The sequence below is a fragment of the Symphodus melops genome (assembly GCF_947650265.1).
Source record: "Symphodus melops genome assembly, chromosome: 8".
In the NCBI taxonomy this organism is placed as follows: Eukaryota; Metazoa; Chordata; class Actinopteri; order Labriformes; family Labridae; genus Symphodus; species Symphodus melops.
Window position 1 is genome coordinate 16598901 of NC_136698.1, and position 27723 is coordinate 16626623.

A 27723-nucleotide genomic window follows, 5' to 3' on the forward strand; every position below is an offset into this window, starting at 1 on the left:
ATTTACACAGCAGGTTCTCACATGTAAAATCCCAATCAAGCTAATTCTAAGAGTATTATCCTGGCGGGCTGTCTTAACTCCTTACTTCTGATAATGTCACACGAAACAGACAAGAAGAAGACAGAGTATGGTGTCATACGCCCCTGCTTTTTTTTTTTTTTGGGGGGGGGGGCTGATTGTGTTCATATACTTCCCTTTATAGAGGATGTAAATAAGTGGTGTGTGCGGATGTGTTTCTTCATCTTAGAGTTGATGAAAGAGACTTCACACAGAGATAATGTGTCAGCCTTGTTGTTCTGAAGTTCCACGCTGTCAAACACTGAACCAGACCCAGATTGGTTGGATGTCTCAGCCATCGTCACTCTCCCATTTTATTCATGTTTACTGGCTGTTTTGACAGTCCACTTACGCTGAGCACTTGTAGTGATGACTCATACGTACAATTTACACCCCAGAAATAATCCTTCAAAGACAGCATGTAGAAAAACCTATCCCTGTTTGAGTTCCTTTTGAAGATCACGTATATGCAATAGATAAAATACTGTTTGAAAAAAAAAATCACAAAATATTTTTCACAAAAGTGCAGCTCTGTAGAGAAAATACAAGCTTTGCATAAAAAATGCACAATTCTACACCATTCAAAAATGTAAGTGATCTCACTGAAATGCCAAACAGATCTCTATAAAAGCAGCATAGAAATACGCCCATTTTCTAATAAGTAGCTCATGGTTGTTTCCAAAAGTGACCTTATTGCTTTGCTATAAAAAAAACAAAAACAAAAATAAACACAAAACAATCAAACTCATTGTGTCACTGAGAGAACAGTATAGATGGTAAACATGACATGAAAAAGAAATCAAATAAAAAATTTTAACTCATGAAACTTACGTGTGTTATATTGAGCTCATTGCAAATTAAATGTGTTAAAAAGTGTCATGTTCTGAGTGAATTACAACGGAGTCAGTAAAGAAAACCAACACCTGCTAATTAGAGTTAAAGGCACTTGTAAAAAGCTGAAAGTCAGTATTCCTTCATTAAGCGTCAGAGTAAAGTCCCATAAAGCGCTGTCTGTGCACTCTGCTTTACTCGGACCTTTAAGCAGGATGAAGAAAGCTGTTTGTTGATCATCTGAAATAAAGTAAAACACTAATTAAAATGGCACATTTTTCCTAAATAAAGACGTGAAACCATGTGAGTAAATGTCCCCTGAGATATATGCTGTTTTATAAAAGATAAAGTGTCATTTCCCAGACCAGTGAGTAGTCACTGCCTTGTTTTAGAAAATGGTGTTGAAGAAAAATGTATTCAACTTGCCACCGGCAAAGTATATGTTTGCACCTTTTCTGCTTTTTGGACTTAGAAAAAAGCTTAGATTGTAAAAAAAAAAAAAAAACTTATTTAAAAGTGGCTGTGACTCTAAACATGTTGGAATATTTACTGCTTTTTTCAACACAGTAGACTGTTGGGGACAAGCGAAGTCAAACTGACTGAAGATAACAGAAAGACAAAAACATATTTCTTTAAAGGTCCCATATTATACCCTTTATGTGGTTCATATATCTATTTTATGTGCCTACTAAAGTAAGTTCACAATCGCCAAAGTTTGAAAAAAGTTTCAGTTTTCATGTACTGCTGCTCCATGCGGCGTCTCTCATCTACCTGTGTTTATAACACTCTGAATCTGATCAGGGTCCCCACGTGGGCCTAGTCGGATCTGATTCATCTGCTCTGTTGTCATTGGTCAGTTGCTCAGTACGGATTTCACATGGACCTGCAGCACGAGCTTGGTCTTGCTATAACAAGCCAATGGGCTTGGATCAGTGATATCACGCTGGTAAGACATCACACTGGCAAATTTCATTCGGTGGGGCTAGGGACCGAGCGTTACATGCAGCTATAGCTACTGCTAACATGAGGAGGTAGGAGAAGACGCATTTCTGCAGACTTTGAATTGGTGCACATAGATGTGCCTAACAATGCACAAGACACCTGGAAAAAACACAGAAAATTATATAAATCAGGGTGCGCTGGTGGCACAGTGATTAGTGCACACGTCTCCATGTATGGAGGCTACAGCCCTCAATGCAGGCGGCCCGGGCTCGACTCCGGCCTGTGGTCTCTCTCCCACATGTCCATCCAAAAATAAATCTTTAAAAAAAGAGTTTATAAAACCAGAAAAGGCATAATATGGGAACTTTAAGAGAACAACTTGACTTAAACCTAATAGAACTAAAGGTAAATGTTTGTATTACTTGGTTTATAACTAAATAAAACATGCTAAACAGTCCTCTATGTGTTTCATTTTCAAACCTCTTTCATGTTGTCAGCATAACGTCACCTCACTAACAGTTAAAATGTAACCACGCCTCAAACAATGGATGCCACACAGTTAAAGGAAGTCATTTAAAACATAAAATCATGATAGACTTGGGTAAAAAACAGGTTTGTCACGTAATAGTAATTCCTGGTAAAAGGTTTGATACAGTCCTTATATCGCAATGTGTGTTGCCACACTGACATCATGACGGAGTCTGCACGCTGATGCCTCTGCAGAAGTGTTTCAGGGAAAGTCACTTCCATCATAGATGATGGGCTTCTCCATGGTCAGATGATAGAAGACTTTCTTGGAGATAAAACTGTTGGGAGAGAGTTTTCTGATCAAAGCTGCAATACGATTAACTGAAATGAGATGCTGAGACACAATAGAAACTGGTTTTAGGGCAAAACACGCACATACAAACACCAGATGGTGGCGGGAAATAAGGGCCTATACCGTACAAAAAAAAATCTGTTTTGATATTTCTACAACAAATTCTCTACTTAGAGGAAGGGTCAGGACAAGGACCCTTGATCACGTCTTTTCTGAATTCAAGAACAGAAGGTTCGTGGTATTTAAGTCCCTGTGGCGTCTCACTTTCACTGTGAACGTCACAGAGGACTACGACATGTGATCTCAACCTTCGGAGGTAGTAACAGAGACATTACAGAGGCGTTACAGAGGCGTTACAGGGGCGAGCCTGAATCAGCAGAGCCAGCAGGAGAGAGCAGTGCTGTGTGTGTGTGCGTGTGTGTCTGTTGTCTCTGTGTGTCTGTTGTCTCTGTGTGTGTATGTCTTGGTGTTTTGCTTCTGTTTCTCCACAACTTGTGCTTCTGCAACGCTGTAAGGCACTCTGTGAATTCACAGTCTCGGACATGAATATTATGCTGTTGTGGAATCACTATGAATGAACAAAAACATACAGACAGTGGTTCTTAGTTGAGTCATTAGAGAATCACACTCATAAAAGGGTTCAAGATTGAACATGCAATAGATGGGTATCAAGGGATGCGTTGCTGACACATTCTCCTTTCATTCTCATGCTGTTCTATTTTCGGTCTTCAAACATATCTTGTTTAAAGTGTAAATTAAAAATCAAACACAAGTTATGAGTTCATTACCGTGAAAAGGAGTTGTCAAAGACGAGCGTGTAGAGTCCAGGATGTCGGACTTTCAGCTGTCCTTGAATTGTCTCTTTATGGGAATTACAGCGAGTAAGAGGAATCAGGACCTGAAAGGAGAACAGAAAAAGCTCGACTGAGACTTCATGTACAGGTTAAAGACTTACTGTCAAACAAATGCCGCACAAACAGATGTCTTTACAATAATCTCCTCTTGCTTTAATTACTTCATCTAACACGAGTGTAAGCTGGAATGTGATAATCACAGTGTGTTGTAGAGCTGAAGATATAAATAATAAAAGACTCTGAGAAAGAATACTGGAAAGGTACGGAGGGAAGGTCAGAACTCATTTATAGCCCCTGACATTTGGAGGAGCAGGATGTTTACTTCATCTTGCTGGCCACCTGCAGTTTCTTTCTGAGTCAGTCAATTTGAAAGACCAAACAAATAGCCCTGTTCTCTGCAGGGGGTGCAGTGCTTTGTGTTTGGTAATACATGTTTTTATTAGTTTTGAAGTGGCTGCAATTTCTAAAAAACAGAAAAGCATTTCCTTCAGCCTCAAGATGTTCTTTTATGACAGCAGGGGAAACACAGTCATTGTGTCCCCCCCCCCCCCCCCCCCCCCTTTTATACACGTGTGCGTGTGTGAAATGTAGAAGAAACAAATGATGTCAATGCATGTCCACAGACTTTTTTGAAATGCTTATTCACTGTATATTGCCTAATAGGCCATGTACCGTAAATTCCGTACTATTGAGCGCACCTGGATATAAGCCGCAGCGGCTAAAAATAAGTAAATAAATGTATTTGTACATATATAAGCCGCACTTGATTATAAGCCGCAGGTGTCCATGCTATAACAAGAGCTATTTACACAGACGTAGGCTACCGGTAACATCCGCAAATACTGTAGCGTCCATACGGACGTTAAAGGACGACGAGAGCGTTCAAATAATAACTTAATAACCCGATCACTGTCGGCCGTGACCACGCCGTTTACAGCGGAGAGCAACACATAACTTGCCGTAACAATCCAACTCTCTCCCCCAGCGTTCTCTCATACAGCCACTCAACACGTTCTCGCTGGTGCATTCACTGACTCTCCACATAATCGGAATTATGAACACATTATCAACTACTGACTTTACAACATGAACCGTTACAATACGAAGCCTAGCCGACGGTGTCTGTAACACGGCTGATGAAAAAGATGACCGTAATACATTTCACAAGAAAAAGTCCATCCATTCACTGCCTCAGAATGACTTCATTACTCACTTCCTCAGTCTCTGTTGTCGCTGTCAGTGTCATCTTAACGTGCAGCAGCTCTGTTAGCTTCTTTGACAGCCAGGTCGATCGCCTTTAACTTGAAAGCTGCATCATATGTATTTCTCCGTGTGTTTTCCATCATGAGGGTGCGTGCATGAAGCGCAAAATGACTGATATTAAGATCCGACGTGACGAAGTCAAATGTTTTTGCGGCAGAAGCTCATTGTCCCCCATAAAAAATCCATGCATTAGCCGCACCGGAGTAGAAGCCGCAGTGCTCGAAGTGTGAGAAAAAAGTAGCGGCTTATAGTCCGGAATTTACGGTATTGCCTATAAAGTGCCTTGTGTGCTATTGGTCTTGAACAGCACAAGTTAGCTCATTTACCTTTGACTGATCCACCTGAGTGTCAACAGATTCCCTGTAAATCACACTAAAGGAGATGCTCTTGGGTTCTGAGGAAAACATCCAGCTGATGGTCGGCCCGCTGTCAGCCACTTCAACTGTGATCACACTGTAACAGCTGGACTTGATAAAGAGTTCCCTGGAACCATCGCCAAACTGAGAAATATCTTCAATGCTGAGAGGGACCGCAACCCTGCAACAAGAAATGGTTCAAAAGTATTGACGAGTGGGATTAATACCAGGTGACCCATCCGAAGAGACCACAAACACATAGAGGACCAGACTCACGTGACTTCTCCTGATCTGAGGAGGTTGATTTCTGAATCCTGAACGGTGGAAATCTGCTCCTCGGGGTCATCAGGGGTCACCTCTCCTGTGCTGCTGCAGAATCAAACAGGTGTTTAATGTTTCTGACTAACGTACTGATTAATATGTCAGATACCACGATATAATACAAAAGGATGTTCTTCACCTTTTTGCATGTGAAAATAGAAAAAACAAACTTCCCTGGTGTCGCCAACAAAGACATCTTTCAGAGCATGTTGCTCATACACTCTACATTTCTTATTTGTACAGGAAGTATATTACTACTGGTATAAATACGTCGGTACCCTGTCTCTCTCTTTTTTTTTAAACAGAGTTTTTTTCCTGTTTTCTTTTTTTGACAAACATTGTGTTCAATACAAATAATGACATCATTGATTTCAAGCATTTTTTGCACACATTTTCACACGTTCTTTTTTACATGGTGCATACATTCTTGGATGTCAGTAAATGAACCATGTGTTGTAAATGTTTTTGTATACTTTTCAACATTCTGTAATCGAGTGTATGCTTAGTTTTCTTCCCATCACATTTTTATCGTAAGCATCTTAAAACTTTTGTAATATTTTAAATATTCTCTTTATTAAATCAATAGAGATTAAATAGTGATTTCTCTTCATACTCTTTCAATGCCATCTATAAGGTGTATGTGTGCACAATAAAAAAAACTTGGGAATAAATATCTGAAGAAAATTACAGAGGGGATTTTTATGTGTGGGCAGATGTGTACCTTACTTGTCACGTGTCTCAACCCCAATGTAGGAGAGAATGATTGAGCACAGCAAAGAAGTAGGAGTTTGTGACGCTCAAAACACATACTGTACACTCTGAGCTTTGACTTGCAAAATCAGCAACACAGTCAATATTCAAAATAGGCACTTTGAATAAGCTGTGTTTATTTCCTATAGCCACACAGCTTATTCAAAGTTTATTCTTAAAATGTTATTATAGCTCATAAACACTTGTTATTTACAACATTGGAGGATATGAGTTGTTATAAAGGCAATATTGACACATTGTCCTTTCTTACATTCCTGTCTTGGTTAAGGTGTAAACAAGATGGAAGAAAGCCTCATTTATTGGTTACTTTAAAAAGATTACTTAAAATCCACTATTTACAGTTTGCCTTTGACCTATGATGTGCTCTTATTTTCCTACAGGACAGCGTTCATTGTGCAATAATTAAAGCTGGGCGCATTCAGTTTGATGTGAAAAAGGAATTCACATTCATATATCTCAAGGGCGACACGCCTTAAAACAATCTTAGGAGCTGGGCAGTATCTTGTGTTGTGACTGTTCGGTCTAACCAACATCCAAAATGACATAGAGACTCAGAAAAGGCCTGATCTCTGCAAAGTCTTCCCCCTCTCCCTCCACTCTGTCACCAGACACACTTCACGCTCACATGTTCAGCACTCTCGAAGCCTGTATGTCTTGTTCTCCCTCCATGGAGCCTCCTGTAGTCTGGGAGGTGGTGTCACTGTCGTAGACGCCGTTCACTTCCTCTTCTGTGATGATATCAAAAGCTCCATCTTCAGCTCTGGGCGTGGGATCTGAAACTGGGAGGTCAATCAGGAAATGAAATTAGGTACTGGATTGTTGAGACATAATATGTTTCTATGTCATAGCCTCTTGATTAAATCCAATTGTATGTACAGAACAAAGGAGAAAAACGTTTCTCTTTCTGAGAAATACCCTCTACTTCTCTTTGGCCTAATTTATAGATGATGGTTTCTGTCCTTGTTCCTCACTTGTATAAAGTCAGTGTTTTCACTTCTTCTTTCAAGTTACCTGAAAGTACATGTTGCTAACATGTGCTTTTGTTCCTTGCTTGGCTCTCACCTGTTACCCTCGGCGTGGGTTTATACGGAGCAGGTTCAGGAGGTGGCTGAGGCCCAGCTCCTGGTAGTGGAGGCTCACTTTCTGTGGGACTGAGCTCTGCCTCAGTGAACCTCTCCACCACAGCGCTGTGCTGCGTGTAACAGTCCCTGCAGCAGCGCTCCTTCTTCCCGCTGTGCTGGGTCATTACAAAGTTGTTGCTGCAGTAGTAGCAGAAGATGCGACCACAAAGCCTAAAAATGACGCAGAAAGAAAAAAAGCAGGGTTTGAAACTTCACAAATCATTTCTATCACTCTTGTCCTCGAGTTTTAGATTGCCCTGGAACCGTCCTTTTTTTCCCAAGTCTGAAATTCACCTGCAGTGATGTCTGCGCAGCCACCAGGTGAACTGACCCTGACAGCTGAGGCAGTGCGTGGTCTCCTTATCTGACCACCAGCGCTCCTCTGCTCGAAGTTTCTGTTCAAACTCCAGAGCATCTGACTTCTGCCATAGAGCATCTTTATCCCTAAAAGAAAAAGACAAATGTTAATGTTTGTTGATGCTCCGATTACAAAACCAGACTTTAACTTCATCTGTGTATTCAGTCTTATTTTTCCCCATTGCATGAACTTTGGAGATCCACATATGAAACAGGTTGTCAACATGAACTCAGCTGAAATTCACTGATAACAAGCCGTCTGAACTGAACACAACACAGCTTTACTTCCCGAAAAACTTGCAACAGAGAAGAACAATAAAGTTATGAAATATACAGAAGTAGACAGAAATCATGTGGGAAACTCCCAAACGAGTTCGTGGTCAGGGCTAATCACATCAAAAAGAGCAGACAGCAACCAAACATAACAAGGTGCAGAAGGTGTCACAGACGACAAACTTCTCCTTTATTTGAAGAACTTACGTCTGTTGCTCAAGACAGCATTGCACCACCGACCGCTGCAAAAGAGACCAGTCATACCTAATAAGCTCAATGAGCCGCTCCTCCAGGTTGGTCTTGGTTTGATTGAGGTCATCGATCTCTGCAGTCAGTTGTAGGCATTCGGATTGTTTGGCGGCTTCTGTTGTGTTGAGTCTCTGCTTCAAATCCTCTGAAACCTTCAGCGCAGCCAAGTGTGCTTCTTCAGCCCTGAGGAGTACAGAAACATAACTCAGTGACTGTTGTGTTACAACGAGAGACTGACAGCAAGGATAACTGGTCATAATCGTACCTGCTTACTGCGTTTCTTAGCTGCTGAATCTCACTCTCACTGTCACGAATGGTTGTTTCATTGTTTGTGATGTGAGCGTCTTTCTCGCCGCTCAGACGCAGGTACTGCTCATTCACAGCCTTTATTTCAAAACAAAAATAAACACAAACAGTTAATGGATGGATGAACTGCATTCAACACATTTCAAGTCATGTACAAAAAAAAAAATTCCAATGAGGCAGCTTGTGAACAGTCGTCTACATCTGGTCTGTTCATATAAATCTATGAAAAAAAACATTATCTTATAAAACTTTCCCTGATCTACTTTTTGTGTTAGGTAGGTAAATGTAGTTTATTTGAACCCTCGCCTCCTTCAGCAATCAAAAACAGTGTATGAATAGATGTTGCTCTTTTAATCTGTCTATCTGCAGATTCTCTTGATCATACAGTGCATCGCTTTCCAAACTTAAAGTGTTAAGCGTGCAACATATTTCTTTCCTAATGATAGGTGTATTTTTATGTACAGGTACGTAAAAGGTGTTTAGTATCTCTTTATTACCAGAATATAAATCAGTGCATCTTAAAGACACTGACCTCTAGTTCAGACACTTTGGCCTGCAGGCTGGACACGTTCTTCCCCTCCCTGTGCAGCTGGGCTTTGACCTTGTCCAACTGCTCATTCAAACTCTGAAGTTTAAAGAGTGACACGAGGAAAATAAATGAGGGGACTGCTTTGAAGAAAGAAAAAAAAAAGCCAACAAGCATTTATATGAAAACATCAGCAAAATGAGCACACTTCCAATTAAGAACAAGACAAACATTTAGGTGCATGACACGAGGAACAGCTTTAGACTTCAAATCGAAAACAGTGAAGAGAGAAGAACAACGGCACGTGTTAGGACATTAGTGATTATAATCACAATGCTAATATACACAGACACCTAACAGGCTTCATGTTTATCTTGCTCACTGTTCTCGTAAAGGGTGTTCAGCATGCTAATATCTGTTCATCAAACCCTAACAAACCATTTATAACTGGATGTCATATATATATAACTAAATATTTACAGTCAGAGATTGACTAAGTTCCTCCTATGAGGATCTTCCTTCATTCAGAAAGAAATACATTTGTGATTTATCTTTTGGTAACATCAACAAATTGATAAAAAGAAAATTCCAGGCCATGCAAATTAAAACTCTAGTCCAAAGTCCAAAACTCTATGTCCACTCGACATTATCACTCCAGCCAAACAACTCCCTAACGATAAACATGTTTTGACTCACTCACCTTCACCTGAACCTGATGATTCATACTCTCAGAGCTCAACTGGAACTTAATGGCCTCCGCCTCCTCTCGGCTAGAGTCCTTCACACTCTGCAACTGTATCTGGGCCTTTTCCAGCTGCTCCCGGAGCTCCCCTATAGTCTCTGGAAGTTTCTCCTTCTGCATCATCTCCTCTCTAAGTCTGTTATTCTCAAGCCGTAGCTCTGACATGCTCTCTCCGAGACGCTCCACCTCTTCTTCCAACTCTTCAATCTTGGAGACATCGCCGACCAAATACTCTCTGACCTCCTCTTTTTCTGCATTTAACTTACAGATGGTGATCCCCAGCTCGGCCATTTCTGTGTTCGCCCTGTGCAGACCCTCCCGTGTCTCGTTGTTTTCGGAAACTAACTTCTCATTTTCGGCCTTAAGGGTCGACAGCTGCTCTCTGAGGGCAGCGGAAGAGATAACCAACTCGGCATGGGCGGCGACTTCCCGATCACGTTGTTCGATCAGCGACGCTTCTGTCTTTTTGCACTCCATGAGCTCCATTATATGCCTTTGATTTAGAGCCTCTGCCTGGGCTTTAAGTTGCTCAGTCAGAGTCCTGAGTTCATCTCTTTGGGCCTCTGTCACCTCCAGTTGTGTTCTTGATTTGAGCTTTTCCTCCTCACACCTCTGTGCCTGCACCCTGAGGTCCAGCATCTCTCCCTGAAGCCTTGCTACATCTTTCACGCTCACCTCCAACTGGCTCTCAACCATGGCCAGTTTTTTGGTGACTCCCTTGTTCTCCTTTGCTTTGATTGCACTCCTCTCCAGCTGAGATTTCTCCATTACCTGCTTCTCAGAGGTGACCCTTTCAATCACTTCTGTCTGTTTCACCAAAATTGATTCTATGTCAGCTTTGGCGATCTCCAGCTCCTTCTCCCGGGCCTCAACAGCTTTTAACCTGGACTGCATCTCAACAAAGAGCTTCTCTTTACTCTGTAGCTGCGCCTCTTTGGCTTGAAGCTGCTCCTGAAGGATTGCTTCATTCTTGCGTGCCACTCCTAAGCTCTTCTCCAAATCTCCAATTTGCCCATGGACACTCTTAAGGTCCGCTTGCATTCGGCTAAGAGCCGCCTTCACCTTGTCCTGCTCCTCTCTCAGACTCTGGTTCTCCTGCTCCAGCCGTTTGGACGCGTCCTCTGAGAGCTTCGCGGCGATGGTTGCTTGCTGCAGATTCTCATCCAGCTTGCGGTTCTCTTCGCGCAAATGCTTCTCTCTCTCATCCACGGTCATCTTCGTATCATCAAGCTGACCCCGAAGCTGTTTCTCAGAGGCCCTAAGAGCTGCTAGTTCAGCTTCAAGCACGCTTCGTTTTTCCAACATCTCCTTTTTCAGCTCTTCGTTTCTCTTTGATGAGGCCAGTAGTTTCTCATAGAGCTCCATTAAATTGCCGCACTGGGTCTTGTAGTCGTCTATCTTCATAGCCTGTTCGCTAACATTACCCTCCAGCTCAGCAAGGTTAGCGGTCAGTTTGTCCCTCTCTGTGGTCAGGCTTCTGTTCTTGGTCTCTAGCTGTTCTAGTGTCTCGTAGCTTGAGGTAAGCTCGGCCTCTTTTATCTGTAGTTGCTCTTTTAGTGCACGGACTTCAGCCCCTAAAGACTCCTTCGATGCATCTGCAATTTTTTGCATTTCATCTTTATCTTGGTGTGTCCTCCTCTTCATCTCCTCAAACTCCTCCTCCTTTTGTTCCAGAGATCTTTGGAGGTCCTGCAGCTGCCTTTGTAGGTTGCTCGCCTCCTTCTCTCTCACTGTCAGGGCCCCCTGCAGCTTATCAAGCGCACTGCACTGTTCCTCCACTTTTGCCTCCAACTTTGCCTTCTCCTCGGCCACAGAGGTAACCAATGCCCCAAGTTTTGTTTCACCCGTCTTTGCAGCTTCCTCCTTGACTCTCAGCTCCTCCTCCAGCCTCTCTGTTTGCCTTTTCTTCTCCTCTACCTTAGCAACCGCTTCCATCTTCCCTTTCTCTGCCTCTTTTAATCTGTCCAGCAGCTCGTGTATCTTCTGTGCTGAATCAAAGTGACTGGCTGCCTGCTGGCCCTTCTCATTCAGAACCCCGTCCAACTTGGCCAGGAGCTCTAAGTTCTTCCCTTCAGTAGATGCCAGCTTTTCCTGAAGCATTTGTTGTTCAGCCTCTCTGGCTTTCTCCATAGTCCTGAGTGTATCCAACTCTATGGACAGCACCTTCTCGCTCCCTTTCAGAGCTTCGAGTTCTCCCTGCTGCCCCTCTTGGGCAGCGAGAGACACATCCAGCTGCCTCTGGAGCTCCACAACAACTCCCCTGAGCTCAGCAGCCTCCTCACCCAACTGTTTCATCTTGTCCAGGAGCTCTCGATGGTTCAGCTCGGACTGGTCCAGCTCTAGGCGAAGCTCCTCAACTGTGCTGTGATCTTCTGCGCAAGCAGGCAGAGACTCATTCAGATCATTCAGAAGACCCTGGCCATAGTCAGGGCTGTAGGGGAACTCATGTGCTTGCTGCATTGTTGGCAAAGACGGAATAGGTGAGGAGAAAGAACAGAGGAAGTGTGACTGACTTCAAATAACCATATTCAATTCTGATTAAATGTCAGGAGGCTTTGAAAGATACTTTTCAGTTACCTGGGAGTAGGTGCTAGCCAAACTGTTAATGCTTGAACTACGACTCGGTGGTTTCCACATGTGACCTGGTGAGTTTGCACTTCCAAGTGTCCGCCTGTCGATCAGAATAGAAACGAGTACACATGGTGAGCAAAACTAGAAGATTTGTTGAAAAACTTGTTTTGAAGTAATTTCTTAATGTTTATTTGATCTTGCTCTCAATGGGTTAATTACCTGGTTAAATAAAAAAAAAGTAATTTCAATATGCGACTACATTATACCATCGTATAAATGTGCTCTAAATTTTGTTTGGACTTTTCTTCTAGTCTGTTACCTTGCAAAAGTAGGCCAGGAGGCATCGAGATCATAACCTCTCGAAGCCACATCAAACTGGATCTCATTGAGTTCGTACAGGTGATTGATTATGTCAACACTAAGGTGGGGCTTCAGGAAGGGGCTTCTTGCATAGTACCAGTCACTGCCGGAAAAAAAGAAAAAATAACATGGTTAAAAAAGGGCAGGAAAACAAAGGTTATGTATGTATACACTCGACATTCAAATTCTGGAGAAATAAGCTTCAGATAACTTCATCATCTTCAATGTCATTACATGGGTTTAAGTGTATTTAAAACATCTAGCAGCCCCCAATTCACTCTTGTGTAAGCAGATCTGCTAGGGAAAAAAAACATTTGTAGGCTTATTTTTTTGAAGTGTTTTGAACTACCGGTACATTGAAGACACACAAACCACCTGCCCTTCCTTTTAGATCTTAGGCACCACCCAGGTTCCAAAGGTTTGCACTGAGCGTGGCAAAAAAACAAAAACAACTTCTCCTATCTTGCCTCCAGGAATTGAAAAAAATGTTTGAATTCTACTCATGTTAATTAGTCCCCAGTGAAAAATGTGAAGCTCAATTAAAAGCCCATGTGACCTAGAAATGCATATGATTAATGAACATGGTTTTAGTCTTGTCTCTGTGTGTGCTTGGTGTCTGCATCCTGCTGGTTTTGTTTAGTTTAACTGGTTTGCCATCTTTGCCAAGTTAAAGGGACTTCCAAAATGAATTAAACAGCATATAAAGAAGAAGAAGAAGAAGAAGAAGAAGATGATTTGATTTTTTTAAATTCAGGGTTTACTGTTTGTCTCTATTTATCTCTTTCCTTTTGTATAGTCTCTCACTCTACTCCACTTCCCAAGCCCCACACACTTTCGGCAGATGGCCATTCAACATGACCAGCTCTTGAGATCACTTTTGTTATAAATTGAGTATCTTTATCTCTCCTGGACCTTTCTTCAGATATAACTTCTACTGGCTTCGTTTTCTCCAGGAGTGATCCCGTTTAACATCAAGTAACATGAAGTGAAACACCACAACAGATGATCAACAAAGACATGATGAAGTTTAAAATCAGAAGTAACATATTCATCAGTTTCACCACACGTAGCCACATCCAACCTAACCTTTGTAAGATTTTATAATCTCTTCTAAACTCTTATCAATAAACTTTACAAATCCAGCTGTTCTTTAAGTATTTACCTGGTGACTCTCTGGTTCATCAGGCACTGCTGCAGGGTGTCAGCCAGTCGCTGATGCACGAGGGAGTAACGGATAAATGCTCGGCCTTTCCCCAGAGAGGTCTTCAGCTTTAAAAGGAGCAGAAGAGTTTTTTTGTTTTACACAGAGTTGTTCACACTTCAAAAAACCATTGAGGATAAGTCTGCTCTCAAAATCAACACATCTAACACAACATTACAACATTTGTCAAATTATTATTTTTTCCAACGAGTTATAGAAGTTAAACAAAATGTAAAAAATGATGCGTTTCATCTACAACAAAAAGAAAAAAGTAATAAAAGTAACACTATTAACTCCATGTAAATGTTATAAAGTATCTTCACTTCAAAGCAGAGTAAAACGAATCACCAAACTCATTTCAGCCATACTGAGTGCCACTGTGTATGGGATGAACTCATTATGCAAACGATGAGAATGTAAGCTGTTGTTGTTAAAGAACAAACACAAACACTCTGTTTACCTCAGTGATGGATTTGACAAAGCGGATTCCGTCATTGGCTCCTTTGACCTTGGCCAAACAGTCGCTGAAGTAATCCCAATAATCTTTCCTCGTACCAAGAAATGTGGTTTTCTCCTTCTGGTCAAACTGGAAGAAAGATAATCATATTGATAAAGTTTTAGCCAAAAACTGTCAAACACTGATCACTTTTCACACAACAATTTATAGTAATTAAATGAGTAGAACATAATATTTGTGCTGTTATTCCCCATAAAGACATTCAGGGTAATTGAAAAATATACATTATGTACATTTTCATCTTTTACATCTTTAAAGTTATTGTGATTCCATGGGTTAACAAGAAAACAAGTAAAAGCACACCTGCAGCAGGTACTCCAGTTTGTAGGAGAACTTGTGCAGGTTGGTACTGTCATCGGTGATTGGCTCCCCACTTTCTCTGTATTCCTTTGCAAGCTCTGCAACAGCTTCTAAAAATTCACAGGTCAGGAAAAATTCAAACATATGTCAGAGAGACAACCCATTTAAATGTTCGCAGACAGACTGCTTCTAACATTAAACCTTTGTGCTTTGGCAGGAAAGCAGGGAGTCTTGAGTCCATAAAAAGGACTGTGCAGAGAATAAAAAATCTGTTCTTCAGTGTCCCCGAAAAAGTGTCTTCTTCTTACTGATGACTACCCTTCAAATTGATTTCCATATTTTTCCATTTTTACTTTCATCAAGCACAGCTAGTTTTTAAATCAATGACTTGCCTCGTATCCACCGCAAAAACTGGAAGGAAACCTGTGATGGGTGCACCCTCAGTAAGCATTTTCTTTCTCGTTGCATGCTGACAGAGGCATCCATCACACCCTGACTACAGGGACATGAGGCCGGACGTCTTTCCAAAGGATTTGATCAAAAGAAGAGATTGGATATTTCCATGCATAAGAATTGAACTTAGAATGTGCACCGAGACCACGGTCAGTTCATCGTGGAGATCCTGCCTGGCTGGATTTTTCTTCTCTTGTTAGTCACACCATGTGAAGCCAAAAACTGCCTGCAGTCTATCTATTCACACACAATCACAGCGACCAGCACCCACACAAAGATGACGTACCATGCAGATCTCTGATAATCCTCTGAAGTTGGCTCTCCCCTGCTGAAGCCCCAGCAGCCATGGCCCCACCACTGTCTCCCTGGCAACCAGAGGTCACAGGTTCACATCAGTCTGCTGAATCAGAGATTTAGAGCCAGTCAGGAAGAAAAGTTGAATGCTGCAAAAATACTGTACTCTCTTTGTCTCTTTGACACGTCAATCCACACGAAGGTGTAACAATAAACAGATAATTTATTTATTAATTATTAAAAGTTGTGCGTCTGTGCAGAACCTAGAACTTAAATTAAGTCTGGCAGAAATAAAAATGGCTATTTAACTGATTCGTTAACTGAATAAACTTTGCATGCAAGAAGACAAAACCGACTTTAAGAAGAGAAATGTGAAAACTGATGAGAGGGTAATGCTGAACATATAACACCCACCATCACAAGTTATGGATGCAAATATTACCATGGAGTAAACTCAGATCCTCTCTGATACAGACATCACAACAAACACATAGCAGGATAGAGATACATTTCATTGTTATTAAATTATGTGTCGCACATGTTTCTGTTAATACCATATGAAGACGAAAACAAAGTGATGTTTGATCTGGAATGAGCTGCCTGTACCAATGATGTTAGATAAAAACTGACACTGTATAGATAAAAAGCACACAGACAACCTACATTTTAATTCACAAGCATTTACCCTGCTGTGACTTTAACAAAACCATCTTATTGTTTGTTAAATGTTAGAGTTTTAAAGCTAACAGCTAGCAAAGGTTAATGCGAGTTGTTTTTAAAAACATGTAAACATCAACAACATAGTTCCAGTATACTTAATATCACCTTAGAGTTACTGCAGCTTACTTAAAAACCCAGAGTCACTAAAGCACGGCCGGGCAGCTCGACTTGTGTATTTCTGTGACGATATATTTAGATCTGACACTGAAAAGATTATTTGACAAACATTTTTTTTTAAAAAGCCCTAACATCACAAGACGCTGAAAGTTTGGTAAAACGTACATCTTTTGACAACAGACTGGCGATAAACATGAATAAGAAAAAGAAACAAACTTTTGACATACTTTGACAGATATGACTCAGGCTCATAACAATTCACAACCTTTGACTGTGCAAACAAACTTGTTGAGAGTTTTCTGACTGACGGTTGTGTCTTTCACTCACAACGCGCCATATTACCCTCGGACCAATGAGAGTGAGGTCTGTAGGCGGGACTCTGGCGCACTGTAGTTTAGTTGAAGTAGCAGAGTAAACAGAGGAGTCATGTGATCAATGCTTGTCCCACTTTTCTGAGGCCCTTTGACAGACGCATTCATTTCCGGTTCAGTAAACCGAGTTTTATAAACTATTTATTTTGTTGTGAATGTCTTTAAAATTCTCCATTAGACCTTTAGTTGAGGTTCACATCTACATGAATCCAAGAGCCATTTACCAATTTATTCAGTACTGAAGCACAAAGTGGGTGGATAGATTATGAAATGGATGGATGGATGAACAGACAGATGGATGGATTGATGGTTGGATAGATGTTTTTTCTGTTCAACAAATAAATCAATAAAAGGAGTGGGCTTGACCGCACCTTACATAAACTGCAAACTCCTGCACCATACTCTGCCCTGACACTGGTCGACTGCACCCACTGCTGTCTCTGAAGATTTTTAACCGTGTGGTATAAAGTGCCACTTCAGTCACAAACTTCAGTTTGTGAGAACGCTTCAAACATATTTAGTTTATTGTTATAATCAAATGTAAAAAATATCCAGTCTTTGCCTGTCATGATACAATAACAGTTAAATGTAATTAGAGACACTGTGCAAATTTCCCACTCACAAAAAAACATTCTGTTTGTAATGCAGGCCTACAGAGTTTTAGTTTGTGGCTGTTGGGGGGTTTTAGTTTGAATTTGAAGTATTTAGTATTTATAAGCAAGATCATTAAAGTTTCAACTGTATTAGTTTACTGTTGTTTGGCATTTATATTACCATTTTCTGTTTGCTTTTATGATGTGAAGTTGCCAAGTAATCTGCTGCAAGTTGCACATTATTTGAAAACACATTATGATACCTGTTCAATCACAAGTCTCCACCGAACAATATTTTAAAAAGCCTGCCTTCAGGCCTGTCATTTCCTCTACTCTATCTAAACGACGCCTGACCTGCTACAGAGAACAAATAAAACCTATATTATTACTTTTCACATTTAACTTTTGTTTAGAGAGTCAAATACCCCTGATGATGGTGCATTAATGATGTCAAATCATCCACACCGTCTAAAGAAAAGAAATCTTCTGCATTGGATCCTGTGTTTAAATGTGCACTCGAAATATGAAACGGCAGCCAATTGCATCTTGTTTTCATAATACTTCAAGCCAGAGTGTACACTTAGGTTGCAAAATTGGCCTGTAGAGAAACAGCAGACTGCAATGAGAGAGAATGCCTCCCAGGTATTTACCAAACTGAACTTTATGGCCAGGCCTTCAAATGTTTAAGACATTGTGCAATTCATGTTCCAGAGACTTAAAGTGGCACAGGATATGATTAAAGTATTAAATAAGTTCACCATTATCAACATGGCTACTCAGAGGGAGAATCAGAGGAGCGTGACCCCCAAGAAGCCTTACAATCTGCATGTGAACAAAATGAAGCACCACTGGCTGTCACAGCTCCTTAGTGTTAAAAGTCCCAATCTGGACCTAACCTAAATGAATCATTACCATTTTTTAAACCTGGAAAATGTTCCCATTCTGTTCAAATCCTTTTCCCCTTGCTACATAAGCATTCTGCTGTACAATGTGCGCACCAGACTATATATAAAGATGGGTTAAACCAAACTGATCATTAAACATTTCTGTGAAGGTGATGAGAAAACACACTTGAATTAACAGATCAGCTGCATGTGCAAATGTGAATCATAAGAAGTTTGAAAAGACGTTTAGCGCGCAGAAGACAGTGTGTTCATAATTAAAATATATTTCAATCAAAAAATTGATGTTCTCTTGGGAGATTTGATGTACAGAGCTGACGTAGTTACTAAAGGAGTTTCTTGCAATGGAGGAACATAGTTGCGATGTGTTCTTTAGGTGTCCTGAAAATGCCAACTTGAAGACTTAAAGTATGTGCAGAAGGCTGAAATACATCAGGTTCAGTTACAATGTTTTCTGTCACAATGTTTGGAGATCCCTGATAAAGATCATTTCCTCAGTCAGCATCAGTTGGGTACAGAGTGACAAGATCTCAAAGTCAGAAGAAAAACAAACAAAAAACAGTCACTAACATGACATTTTCCACATGATGTGCATACATGTTTATATAACACATTTTATTTTTAAGCACCAACCACAAGATTTGACCACAAGAACAGGACATGTGATACCTATTCAATATTAGATAATGGAGTACAATAAGTATGTTGGTCTATGGGGTAGTGAGAAAGCCTTAAGCTGCGCACCTGAGTTTTTTTATGACCAAAACAGAAAAGGAACAGAAAACACGGTCAGCTATATCTATGACGCTTTCTGAGCTCTCTTTTGAGTGAACAGAAGGTGTCCCATCAGATAACATATCTCCCATTGCGCAAGAGGTAAGTCATACTTTCCCCTTAAAATATCCTGATCATCATTTCATTTGACTTATGGAAACATATTTTTTAACTGTGTTTCAGCTAAAAAAAAACAACAACAGTAGCATCTCCTGTATTTTCTTTTCTAGGTGCTAATGAACAGAAATGAATGAATCTTTTAATGACAGCTCATATGACCCTAACTATGAGGATCAAGTCTGTGAAAAAGACGAGGTGGTTAAGTTTGGATCCTTTGCCGTTCCTGTTTTTTTCTCGGTTGTGATCACACTGAGCCTCACGGGAAACATCCTCGTGCTTGTCATCTTGGGTTTGTACGAAAACCTGAAGTCTCTCACCAACATTTTTATCCTAAACCTGGCCATCTCTGACCTCATCTTTACCACCGGTCTTCCATTCTGGGCAGTTTACCACATATGGGGATGGTTGTTTACCGAGACACTCTGCAAAATTGTGAATTTTGTTTTCTTCACTGGGTTTTACAGCAGCGTCCTTTTCCTCACCAGCATGACCATCTACAGGTATTTGTCAGTGGTCCATCCTCTCTCTGACCTGAGGGAAAAGAGATCCAGTACAAGAGTTTTTGTGTCTTTTTTCCTGTGGGTGATCAGCATTGGAGCAGCCATGCCCTACCTGCTCTACAGCTCCATAGTCTCAGTCCACCACAATGGGAAACACTCCCTCGGTTGTGAATATGAAACAACCCTGTTGAGAAATATTGCTGTCACCCAACAGAATGTTTTCTTCTTGATTGCTTTTGTAGTGATAGCTTTCTGCTACATTCAGATACTGGGGAAAATCATGAAAGCACGATCTAACACAAGGAACAGAGCTGTTAAGTTAGTCTTCTGTATCGTTGCTGTGTTTTTCCTCGGCTGGGTGCCTTACAATGTTGTCATTTTTCTGAGGATTTTAGCTGAAAATTTGATTGAGCCATTTGATGACTGTGAAACAAGCATCCAGATTGACTATGCATTCAATGTTTGTCGGCTCATTGCTTTCTCTCACTGCTGCCTGAACCCTGTCTTTTATGCATTTGTTGGTGTAAAGTTTAGGAGTCATTTGAAGTCCATGCTGCATCGAATGCGTTGTAGAAGTCCAGTTGAAGAACAGCCAATTAGGATGCAAAACTTCTCACAAGGATCAATTTACTAATTTATTTCAATGTACTTCTGTGCTATAGATTTTTTTTTAAATGGTTGAGGATGCATTTGGTAAAATCCTTTCAGTTAAAATAAACAAACTGCTTCAAGTGTTTCCCTTTGTCGTAAGGGGCAGATACTATTCAAATGACAATTTTGCTGTTTATTGCTGATTGTATATTTGCCCTTGCTGTAACTGTATCATAAATGTATGTTGAACTCACAACTGAAACATTTGTTGAATTTATTTTTTATTAAAAAGGGACAACAATGTAATCTAACAGTGTCAAAAAAAACATAAAACTGATGTGCTACACAGAGAGTTTATAGTAATTGATAATTGTCACCTCTTGACTGTAGTCGGGCCTTTGGGTAAACAAGAGTATAAAAGCCTATAAAACAGTCAATAACATACAATCATATTACTCGATATGAGAATAACCTAAAATACATACCGTAATGGGACAATAAAAAAAAATCTACAAACAAAATGGAAATTAGAGATTTTAGGAGCAACAATTTAAGAATGGGTACAGGTAAGGCTCATAATGTTTTTTTAAACAGGCTTTAAGAAATGCGAATAATCTTTGAAACAATAGAAACCACAATATTTGTGTTATGCTATAACACTACAATAATATTAACCATAAGTTATTGTGTTCCCTATAGGATAATATCATAAATCATCACATAGGATACTACACATCTTTTATCCTTATATTTTGTTTTGGAAGCTTTTTGTAACTTTGTTTTAAAAGGTCATAGATAGACAGACAGACAGACAGACAGACAGACAGACAGACAGACAGACAGACAGACAGACAGACAGACAGACAGACAGACAGACAGACAGACAGACAGACACACACACACACACATACATACATACATACATACATACATACATACATGCATACTGTATATGTATGGATTATAAAAGCAGATCATTCAACACTCAGCATTTGTCATATAGGCAGTGTCTGCACACGTTTTGGACTCAACTGTTGTCGGATTGAGCTCTGCTTACGTTCAGCTGTGCAAAGTCATTTATGCCAACTGTTGGCACACAAGTTAATAAACTACAGTTATTATGATTTTTTTTTTTTTTTTTTGATAAAACTCTTTAGTGATTCAATGAAAATCAATAAAATTACATGAAAACCCATTTAATCAAACTAGGGTTGTGTGCTGTGAGTTTGATGACACTGCAACATATAGTACAGTTATTACTTATTTTATTAATAAAACACTACTAAAATTACATGAAAGTAAAGCCATGTGCTGTAGTTTGTACAGCAGAAAAACACTTTTTCATGATGGGATTTTATTTACACTATACAGCTCTATTGAGAAGTAGGCATATTTAAAAATCATCATGTAAAAAATGTCAAAATCATGTAAAAGGATTAACTTAATTAATTAATGTGGTATAAACAACGTGAGATCACACGTGTAAAATGATTTTGTGTGAGTTATTGATTGATTGATTTTTTTCGGTGTTGCAATTTGCAGATGGTCCCTGCGCATTCGAGCCGCAGCTGGCCTGCCTACTGGTCAATTCAAGTTCAGCAGTGCAGAGGAAGACAGCTCGTTTTGAGGAAACCCGTTTGTAAAACAATGTTCCGCTGATGAGTTATTGATCCACGAATGCCGAATCTGTGAAGATATTCTTAACTTCAACGAAGTCGATCGCAATATCTGGTCGGTTAGTCGACGGAAATTCTCACAGGTTGATCTCTGATCTTGAACTGCTCCTGCGCAGGTTATGTTATTAGTTAGTTGTGCAGCGTAAGTTAACAGGACGAATCTAGCCTCCCCAGGTGAGAAGTGAACGACCTCGATTGAAAAGCCAGGGTTAACATTGTCATAGGCACTCGGAGATGATCGGTTCTTCTGTAAAAATGACTAACAATTTTGCTGTGTTTTTACTCCAACTCTAAACAACTCTAAATACAGTGCATCTTATTCACTGTTGCTCTTCCTGGTATTTAACTTCATATTATATGCTTCTGGATTTGAAGGTAAGAAAAAACCATTTCTTATTCACTTCACTAACTATGTCGTTCTGTTTAATTATTGGACTCCAGGACTTTAAATACCAAAAATCTGAATAACCGATTCTTATTTTTCATGAGAAATTCATCCATTTAATTTCATATTGTCAATGAATTGTCAAGGGGAACTGATTGGCTCTATTCTCCAGAAAACTGCATATTCAATAATCAATATAACGTTATAACCTTTCCTGAGATTGTAGTTTTGTTGATGTCACTGCACTGCGTTTGAAGTGGAGGAGTTTGTATTAGTAGCCTATGTCAAGATCCCTAAACATACGGAAATGTTAAACATTCAACTCAATCACCTTGTCATTTAAAGCCAATGAGCAAAAACAAGCGTAGATTTGATGTGTCTTAATGCTTCTAGTAAGAAATTAAACAGCCACAGTGCCACAGTTAAATATTACTGACATCTTTTACTGCCTTTTTACAGATGTGGTTGTGGATTTTCACTGGCCTTAACATCATCATGAATGTTCATGGTTTTGCAAGTGGAATCGTCCTTGTGGCATGTGGATCGATGGTACCTCAGCATTTTTCCTTCAAGCCTGATGAAGGGACCCCCCCTTTTTATATATCTTACCAAGAGGGCAATGAAGAAGGGTCTTTCATAGGTATAGAGACTACTGGATTTTGTATCACAGTCAATGTGCAGCGGTCATTGTCTAGTTGCAAGAGACATTCATACCTCACCTAATTTTCTGTCCCTCCACCTTCACCCTGTTTGATCTTCAAACTATTCTCTAGTTTTTCTCCAGGGCAACAACTCCAATGTGTTTAGAGGATTTATGTTGGAGGCTCGAGAAGAAGGAGGCCCGTCTGTTGGATACTTTACTCCAATTGATCCGAAAGTGACTCGACTCCTAGATTGCAATGGTGTAAAAGTAAGTAACCCTCTCATTACGTTATTGTTCAAGTTAAACTTCATCCATTCTGCATTTATTGTAAATAGAGTGGCGGTTATGAAATAAACACTGATGTGTCTTCATGACATACCAAAGTAAAATACACTATCAGCATGAACATGGACTATTTCTAACAGATATTATTCATCTCTGAAACTGCTGCTCGGGGTAAGGTGTCGTACTAGGTGATTAACAGCATGCTTGTATTTTTATTCCTTTTTCCATGGCAAAGATTCACAATGAGTGATATATTTGACTGTTTTAGAAATCAGAATGAGATTATTTATCAGTAAAACGATACTTAAAAATGTGTAGGACAACATTAGCAACAAGAAATACTACTTTGTCTACAGTGGCCCCCAAAATCAACACAAACACAAATTTTCTCAAAAATGTTGTATTTGATATCCAGTTCAAATTTCTTAAAATTTTCTGAGAAAGTGATGAGTTATTAATTTCTGTTTCTCTCCTCAGGCCTCAGCTGTCAGTCAAAAAAACAATCAGGATAAGGCGTCATTCAAAGTTCAATGGACGGCACCTGTAACAAGACTGAGCAACAACATCAGTTTCAGGTATTTGTACACAGTGACTATTCTTAAAAAGAGAAGAAATTAACCTGGCTGGTTTGGTCACTTTCAAAGCTTAATTGTTCATTTCAGCATGTGTATGTGTGTGTTTTATGTTTCAGAGCCACATTTGTTCAGTCTCTTTTCACATTCTGGGTGAATGTTGCTACACCTCTGATACCCCCGTCAATACCAACTACAATTGCTACTACTATAAGTACTACAACAACTGCTATGACGACGACTCCACCACCAACTCCACCTCTGATACCCCCGTCAATACTAACTACAACTGCTACTACTATAAGTACTACAACAACTGCTATGACGAAGACTCCACCACCATCTTCACTTCGATGTTGTAATGTAAGATGGGACACAACGGTGGATTTGTTTTTGTTTTACGATTTTGCAGATCCATGTGTGTATGAATATATAATATTGAACTCTTTCATTTAATTAACTCCTCATTGTCTCTCTAGATTTCTCTTCAGATCGTCATAGTGCTCATGGTAATCGTTAGTGTTTTGGTGGTCATGAAAATGGTATGATTTACACACTTACCTTGTCGATGCCGTAACCAAATGCATGGTGAAAGAGTTAGACAGCAAGGTTACTTTCTGTCTTCCTCTGTCCTCTCATCAGGCTATGGCAAATACGATCACAACCACTGTCAACAAAAGCATCTCATGTTGTCATCTAAACAGGGTAAGGCAACAGTAAAGTTGTACTGTCGCGCTTCTCGTCCATCATTTACTTTCCTGTGAATTCCTCATGTGTGGTCAGTCAATTGAGTCTTGTTGTAAACTGGAGAACCCCGTCACTAAAAAGAGAACTTCTGTTCACTGAGAGAATTTTAGAAGTGAGACCATATTGATTTTGAAGATAAAAAAACAAGAATCAATAGTTCCTAAAAAAAAAGGGTTATTTCTAATTTAGCAGGTGAAATTGTGTTGTCGGTAGATTTGGTCTTGAGAGTGGCAGACTTATATATACATTACATACAGTATATACTTATATATATATATATATACTTATATATATATACATATATATATATATATTTTTTTCAAGATAGAAATAATTTATGTGGACTACAATCCTCTGTTCACATGACCTTTTTTAAAACATCTGCCAGAGGGGGTCGCCGGTGGCGCAGCGGCAGTGCGCGCGACCCCACGCATTGAGGCTCAGTCCTCGCGCGCGGGCGGCCCGGGCTCGCGTCCGGCCCGTGGCCCATCTCCCGCATGTCTCTCCCCACTCTCTCTCCCCCTTTCCGACTCTATCCACTGTCCTCCCTCTATCAATGAAGGAGAAAAGGCCAAAAATAAAACTTAAAAAAAAAAAAAAAAAAAAACATCTGCCAGAGATAAATACAATGTCTTGAGATGTTTAAAGATAACTGACTCTTCTTTTTATTTTATTGTAGATGTCAAAGATGATCTTCTTTATGCTTTGTTTGGCGATGGAAATAGCCTCAATGGTCTTGTTAATTGTGTGTGCGTCCTCACAAGTAAGTAAGAAGAACTACTGGACAACATTAAGTTATTTGTTGTCTGAAAACTGGATAGTTCTGAAGTTATTAAATGTTTTTCGACCTTCTACTGTGTGTGTGTGCGTGTGCGTGTGTGTGTGTGTGCGTTTAGGTCACTCTCATTGCCCTGTTGTCCGTCGTGATCATTTTAAACGTCTTGGTGATAGTACTCGTCTTTCTGCCAAACGGACCGAGTCATGAGCTGTAAGTTGAATTTAGGAATCATTTAACCTGAAGATCACACATCAACACTTGTGCACTGCCGTTTTTATTTCTCTTTTGTTCTGTTCAAGAAAGTACATCTGTAACTCTGTTACCTCAGTGTGTTCTGTCATCCACCTGATTTTTACAAGTAAGGAGATTAATTTGATTTTCATCCATACAGTGCTAAACTTAAATTATACTTAACAGACAGATTGCCAGAGGACACATTACCTGTTTGTTGATCTGTTTAACATTTCTTATTATACAGTTGCTTTTATCTATGTCTGTTATTCGGAGATGGACATGAAGCATCCTGAGCCACTGCTGATTGCTTACACAGTATGGATTTTCCTGTTTATTTTTTGGGTCTTCGTCATCACCATTCTGCAGTGCAGAAAGAAAGGTAAATGAGTTATTTCACAGGTGTGTCTCAAGTAGATGTAGTATGTCATCGTAAGCAGAACCAAATAATAATGTCACTTTTTGTCTCATAGGGAGTTCAAAAAACAGAATGCAACACAGTCAACAAAAGAGAGAGGTGAGAATTATGACAGTATGTTTAGGTAACTTCATGACAACTACATATCACACCATTATAGACCATATAATACATTGCAAGTTTGTCTGTTATTCATCAAAACCACTCTGCATTTCAGAAGATGCCGCACAAAGCTGGAGTGATTGTAACTACAGTCTTCATCATTGTATCCATTGCTTTAGCTATAGCTGTCATTGTCAGGATACTGCAGCACCCAAAGAAGTAGGCGTGTACTGTATATAAAGATAAGCTGGTTTGCCTTTAAATTCAAATTGCTTTTTGAATTGATAATGTCTGACATCAACACCAGTATTGTTTCTTGCTTACAAACAGGCTTTAAATGCAGCATTGGGTATATGCAAGAATACCAGTCCATGCATCAGTCTGATACCACAATTTTTTAGCACTCCAAAAAAATATCCACTTGTAAGAACTATGTGACGATTGCGACCACAACAAGATAACGCAAGCCGAGATTGTTATTTTATTTAAAATGAACAAAATGTTATCAACTGTGGGTTTTTCTTTCCCACAAAAAAAATAATTAATTTTTTGATCACACTGGTATCAGAGACTATCAGCAGATACTTCAGCCGATGTATGTTGTTGTTTATAGATAGGATAAAATGGTATCTTAACATGTGCACTTTCAAATCAATATTTTGTATTTTATTAATTGTTGCATTTCATTTTGAAGTGGCTTTTTATGAAGGTTATAAAGACGGGTGTTTATCATGTACATTTTTCTTTAACAAAGTTATTGCTCATTTAAACGGCCTAGTTACTGTTTCAGCTCTAAGAATGATGTTTTCTGAAGAAGTTTGGTCAGGTTGGTTGGATTACATTTAATCAGATATAAACCTTACACAGAGAAGAACTGTAAATATGTGTTGAAGTCACATTTGGTCAGGTGCCATATCTCCGTGTATCCAACATGCTCCAACAATAACGCATGTTTCAGGCTGTTCTTTAGGGAGTAGCTTTGAGGAATGTGCTTCTCTTGGGAAGAACAAGTCTTGTTAAACATCTCATAGATAAATATTGCATTCATAACATGAATAGAAAACAGTGGATGCCAACAATGGAGCATAAGAGAAAAACAAGATGTTATGATTAAGGTCAGAGGTAAGCAGATCAGATAATGCTACAGCACATTTATGGGTTTAAAGTCTGTCTGCTTATCTGAAGTATGAGCTTCTAGTTGTATAAATGGGTTGATTGCAAATCTACAGTGTCGTGTTTAATGATTCATGATTTTTATGATGATGAAGAAGGAAGTGTTTGTATGTCATCATTAGGTGTGGAAAAAATCAGGGACAGGATTCGCAAAACCTTGTTGAGAAAAAAACCTGCTGATTTTCTGATTTTCTCTTGAAAGAAATATATACATATATATTATGACTGCCCTACGGCTTCTGAGAAGTTCCCCAAGTAAGAAAACAAACAAAGCAGCATTCACCATCTACTCCTTCCTTGTTCTTATTGTCGTTCATCATCATTCTTTGTAACTGCTTTATAAACTCCTGTTGTGTGTTGGAGTTTCACTTCCTGCTTCCAAGTATGTATCATTAAAAGGTGGGGAAATATTTGTCTCCTTATGAAGGAATGTGCACATTGGGAGTAAATCACAGCCGTGGGTTACACAACTAACTCCTGTAGTTATCAAAAACATCTTTATTGAAAATGTACACACGAGCAAAACAAAGTTCATCTCAG

General features: G+C 39.7%; 4 protein-coding genes across 6 annotated transcripts; 3 read left to right on the forward strand and 1 right to left on the reverse strand.

Moving 5' to 3' along the window:
• Nucleotides 1–339: 339 nt before the first annotated feature.
• fyco1a (FYVE and coiled-coil domain autophagy adaptor 1a) lies at nucleotides 340–16584 on the reverse strand. 3 transcript variants are annotated; one of them, XM_079350427.1, is made up of 19 exons: nucleotides 16550–16584; nucleotides 16040–16116; nucleotides 15478–15556; nucleotides 14742–14848; nucleotides 14382–14507; nucleotides 13883–13989; nucleotides 12680–12823; nucleotides 12367–12460; nucleotides 9748–12243; nucleotides 9054–9146; nucleotides 8481–8599; nucleotides 8231–8398; nucleotides 7631–7780; nucleotides 7278–7507; nucleotides 6841–6994; nucleotides 5400–5492; nucleotides 5094–5304; nucleotides 3439–3548; nucleotides 340–2636 (listed from the first exon to the last, which is right to left on the reverse strand). In XM_079350427.1, the coding sequence occupies exons 2-19, from the start codon at nucleotides 16040–16042 to the stop codon at nucleotides 2561–2563; spliced, it is 4560 nt and encodes a 1519-aa protein (XP_079206553.1). In that variant the 5' UTR covers nucleotides 16043–16116; nucleotides 16550–16584; the 3' UTR covers nucleotides 340–2560. The 3 variants fall into 3 exon arrangements, with proteins under 3 accessions (XP_079206553.1, XP_079206552.1, XP_079206554.1); XM_079350426.1 differs by having other exon boundaries at nucleotides 5400–5495; XM_079350428.1 differs by lacking the exons at nucleotides 340–2636; nucleotides 3439–3548; nucleotides 5094–5304 and having other exon boundaries at nucleotides 5408–5489; nucleotides 6835–6994.
• A 2437-nt stretch (nucleotides 16585–19021) lies between these two features.
• On the forward strand, nucleotides 19022–20421 carry xcr1a.1 (chemokine (C motif) receptor 1a, duplicate 1). Its single transcript, XM_079349512.1, has 2 exons — nucleotides 19022–19064; nucleotides 19193–20421. The coding sequence occupies exon 2, from the start codon at nucleotides 19209–19211 to the stop codon at nucleotides 20214–20216; it is 1008 nt and encodes a 335-aa protein (XP_079205638.1). The 5' UTR covers nucleotides 19022–19064; nucleotides 19193–19208; the 3' UTR covers nucleotides 20217–20421.
• Nucleotides 20422–21723: 1302 nt separating this feature from the next.
• Nucleotides 21724–24282, forward strand: LOC306828583 (defense protein l(2)34Fc-like; the record flags this gene model as incomplete). The annotated part of the gene is made up of 6 exons (XM_079351106.1): nucleotides 21724–22224; nucleotides 22694–22874; nucleotides 23008–23144; nucleotides 23640–23737; nucleotides 23854–24097; nucleotides 24214–24282. Exons 1-6 carry the CDS (start codon nucleotides 22207–22209, stop codon nucleotides 24280–24282), a joined length of 747 nt encoding a protein of 248 aa, XP_079207232.1. The 5' UTR covers nucleotides 21724–22206.
• An 892-nt stretch (nucleotides 24283–25174) lies between these two features.
• On the forward strand, nucleotides 25175–27521 carry LOC306828172 (uncharacterized protein). The gene is made up of 6 exons (XM_079350451.1): nucleotides 25175–25244; nucleotides 25378–25469; nucleotides 25559–25617; nucleotides 25738–25872; nucleotides 25964–26007; nucleotides 26126–27521. The coding sequence occupies exons 1-6, from the start codon at nucleotides 25182–25184 to the stop codon at nucleotides 26231–26233; spliced, it is 501 nt and encodes a 166-aa protein (XP_079206577.1). The 5' UTR covers nucleotides 25175–25181; the 3' UTR covers nucleotides 26234–27521.
• The last annotated feature ends 202 nt before the right edge of the window (nucleotides 27522–27723 follow it).

What these genes read in the sequence shown, in the direction of transcription:
- xcr1a.1 (XM_079349512.1), top strand. Translation starts at nt 19,209, where the DNA reads ATGAATGAATCTTTTAATGACAGCTCATATGACCCTAACTATGAGGAT.
- LOC306828172 (XM_079350451.1), top strand. Translation starts at nt 25,182, where the DNA reads ATGCTTTGTTTGGCGATGGAAATAGCCTCAATGGTCTTGTTAATTGTG. An exon ending in AACGGACCGAGTCATGAGCT is followed by an intron (nt 25,470 to 25,558) that starts GTAAGTTGAATT and finishes GTTCTGTTCAAG; the next exon opens with AAAGTACATCTGTAACTCTG. An exon ending in CATCCACCTGATTTTTACAA is followed by an intron (nt 25,618 to 25,737) that starts GTAAGGAGATTA and finishes CTTATTATACAG; the next exon opens with TTGCTTTTATCTATGTCTGT.
- fyco1a (XM_079350426.1), bottom strand. An exon ending in TCCTGGCCTACTTTTGCAAG is followed by an intron (nt 12,461 to 12,679) that starts GTAACAGACTAG and finishes TCTGATCGACAG; the next exon opens with GCGGACACTTGGAAGTGCAA. An exon ending in CTAAGAAACGCAGTAAGCAG is followed by an intron (nt 8,399 to 8,480) that starts GTACGATTATGA and finishes TGTACTCCTCAG; the next exon opens with GGCTGAAGAAGCACACTTGG.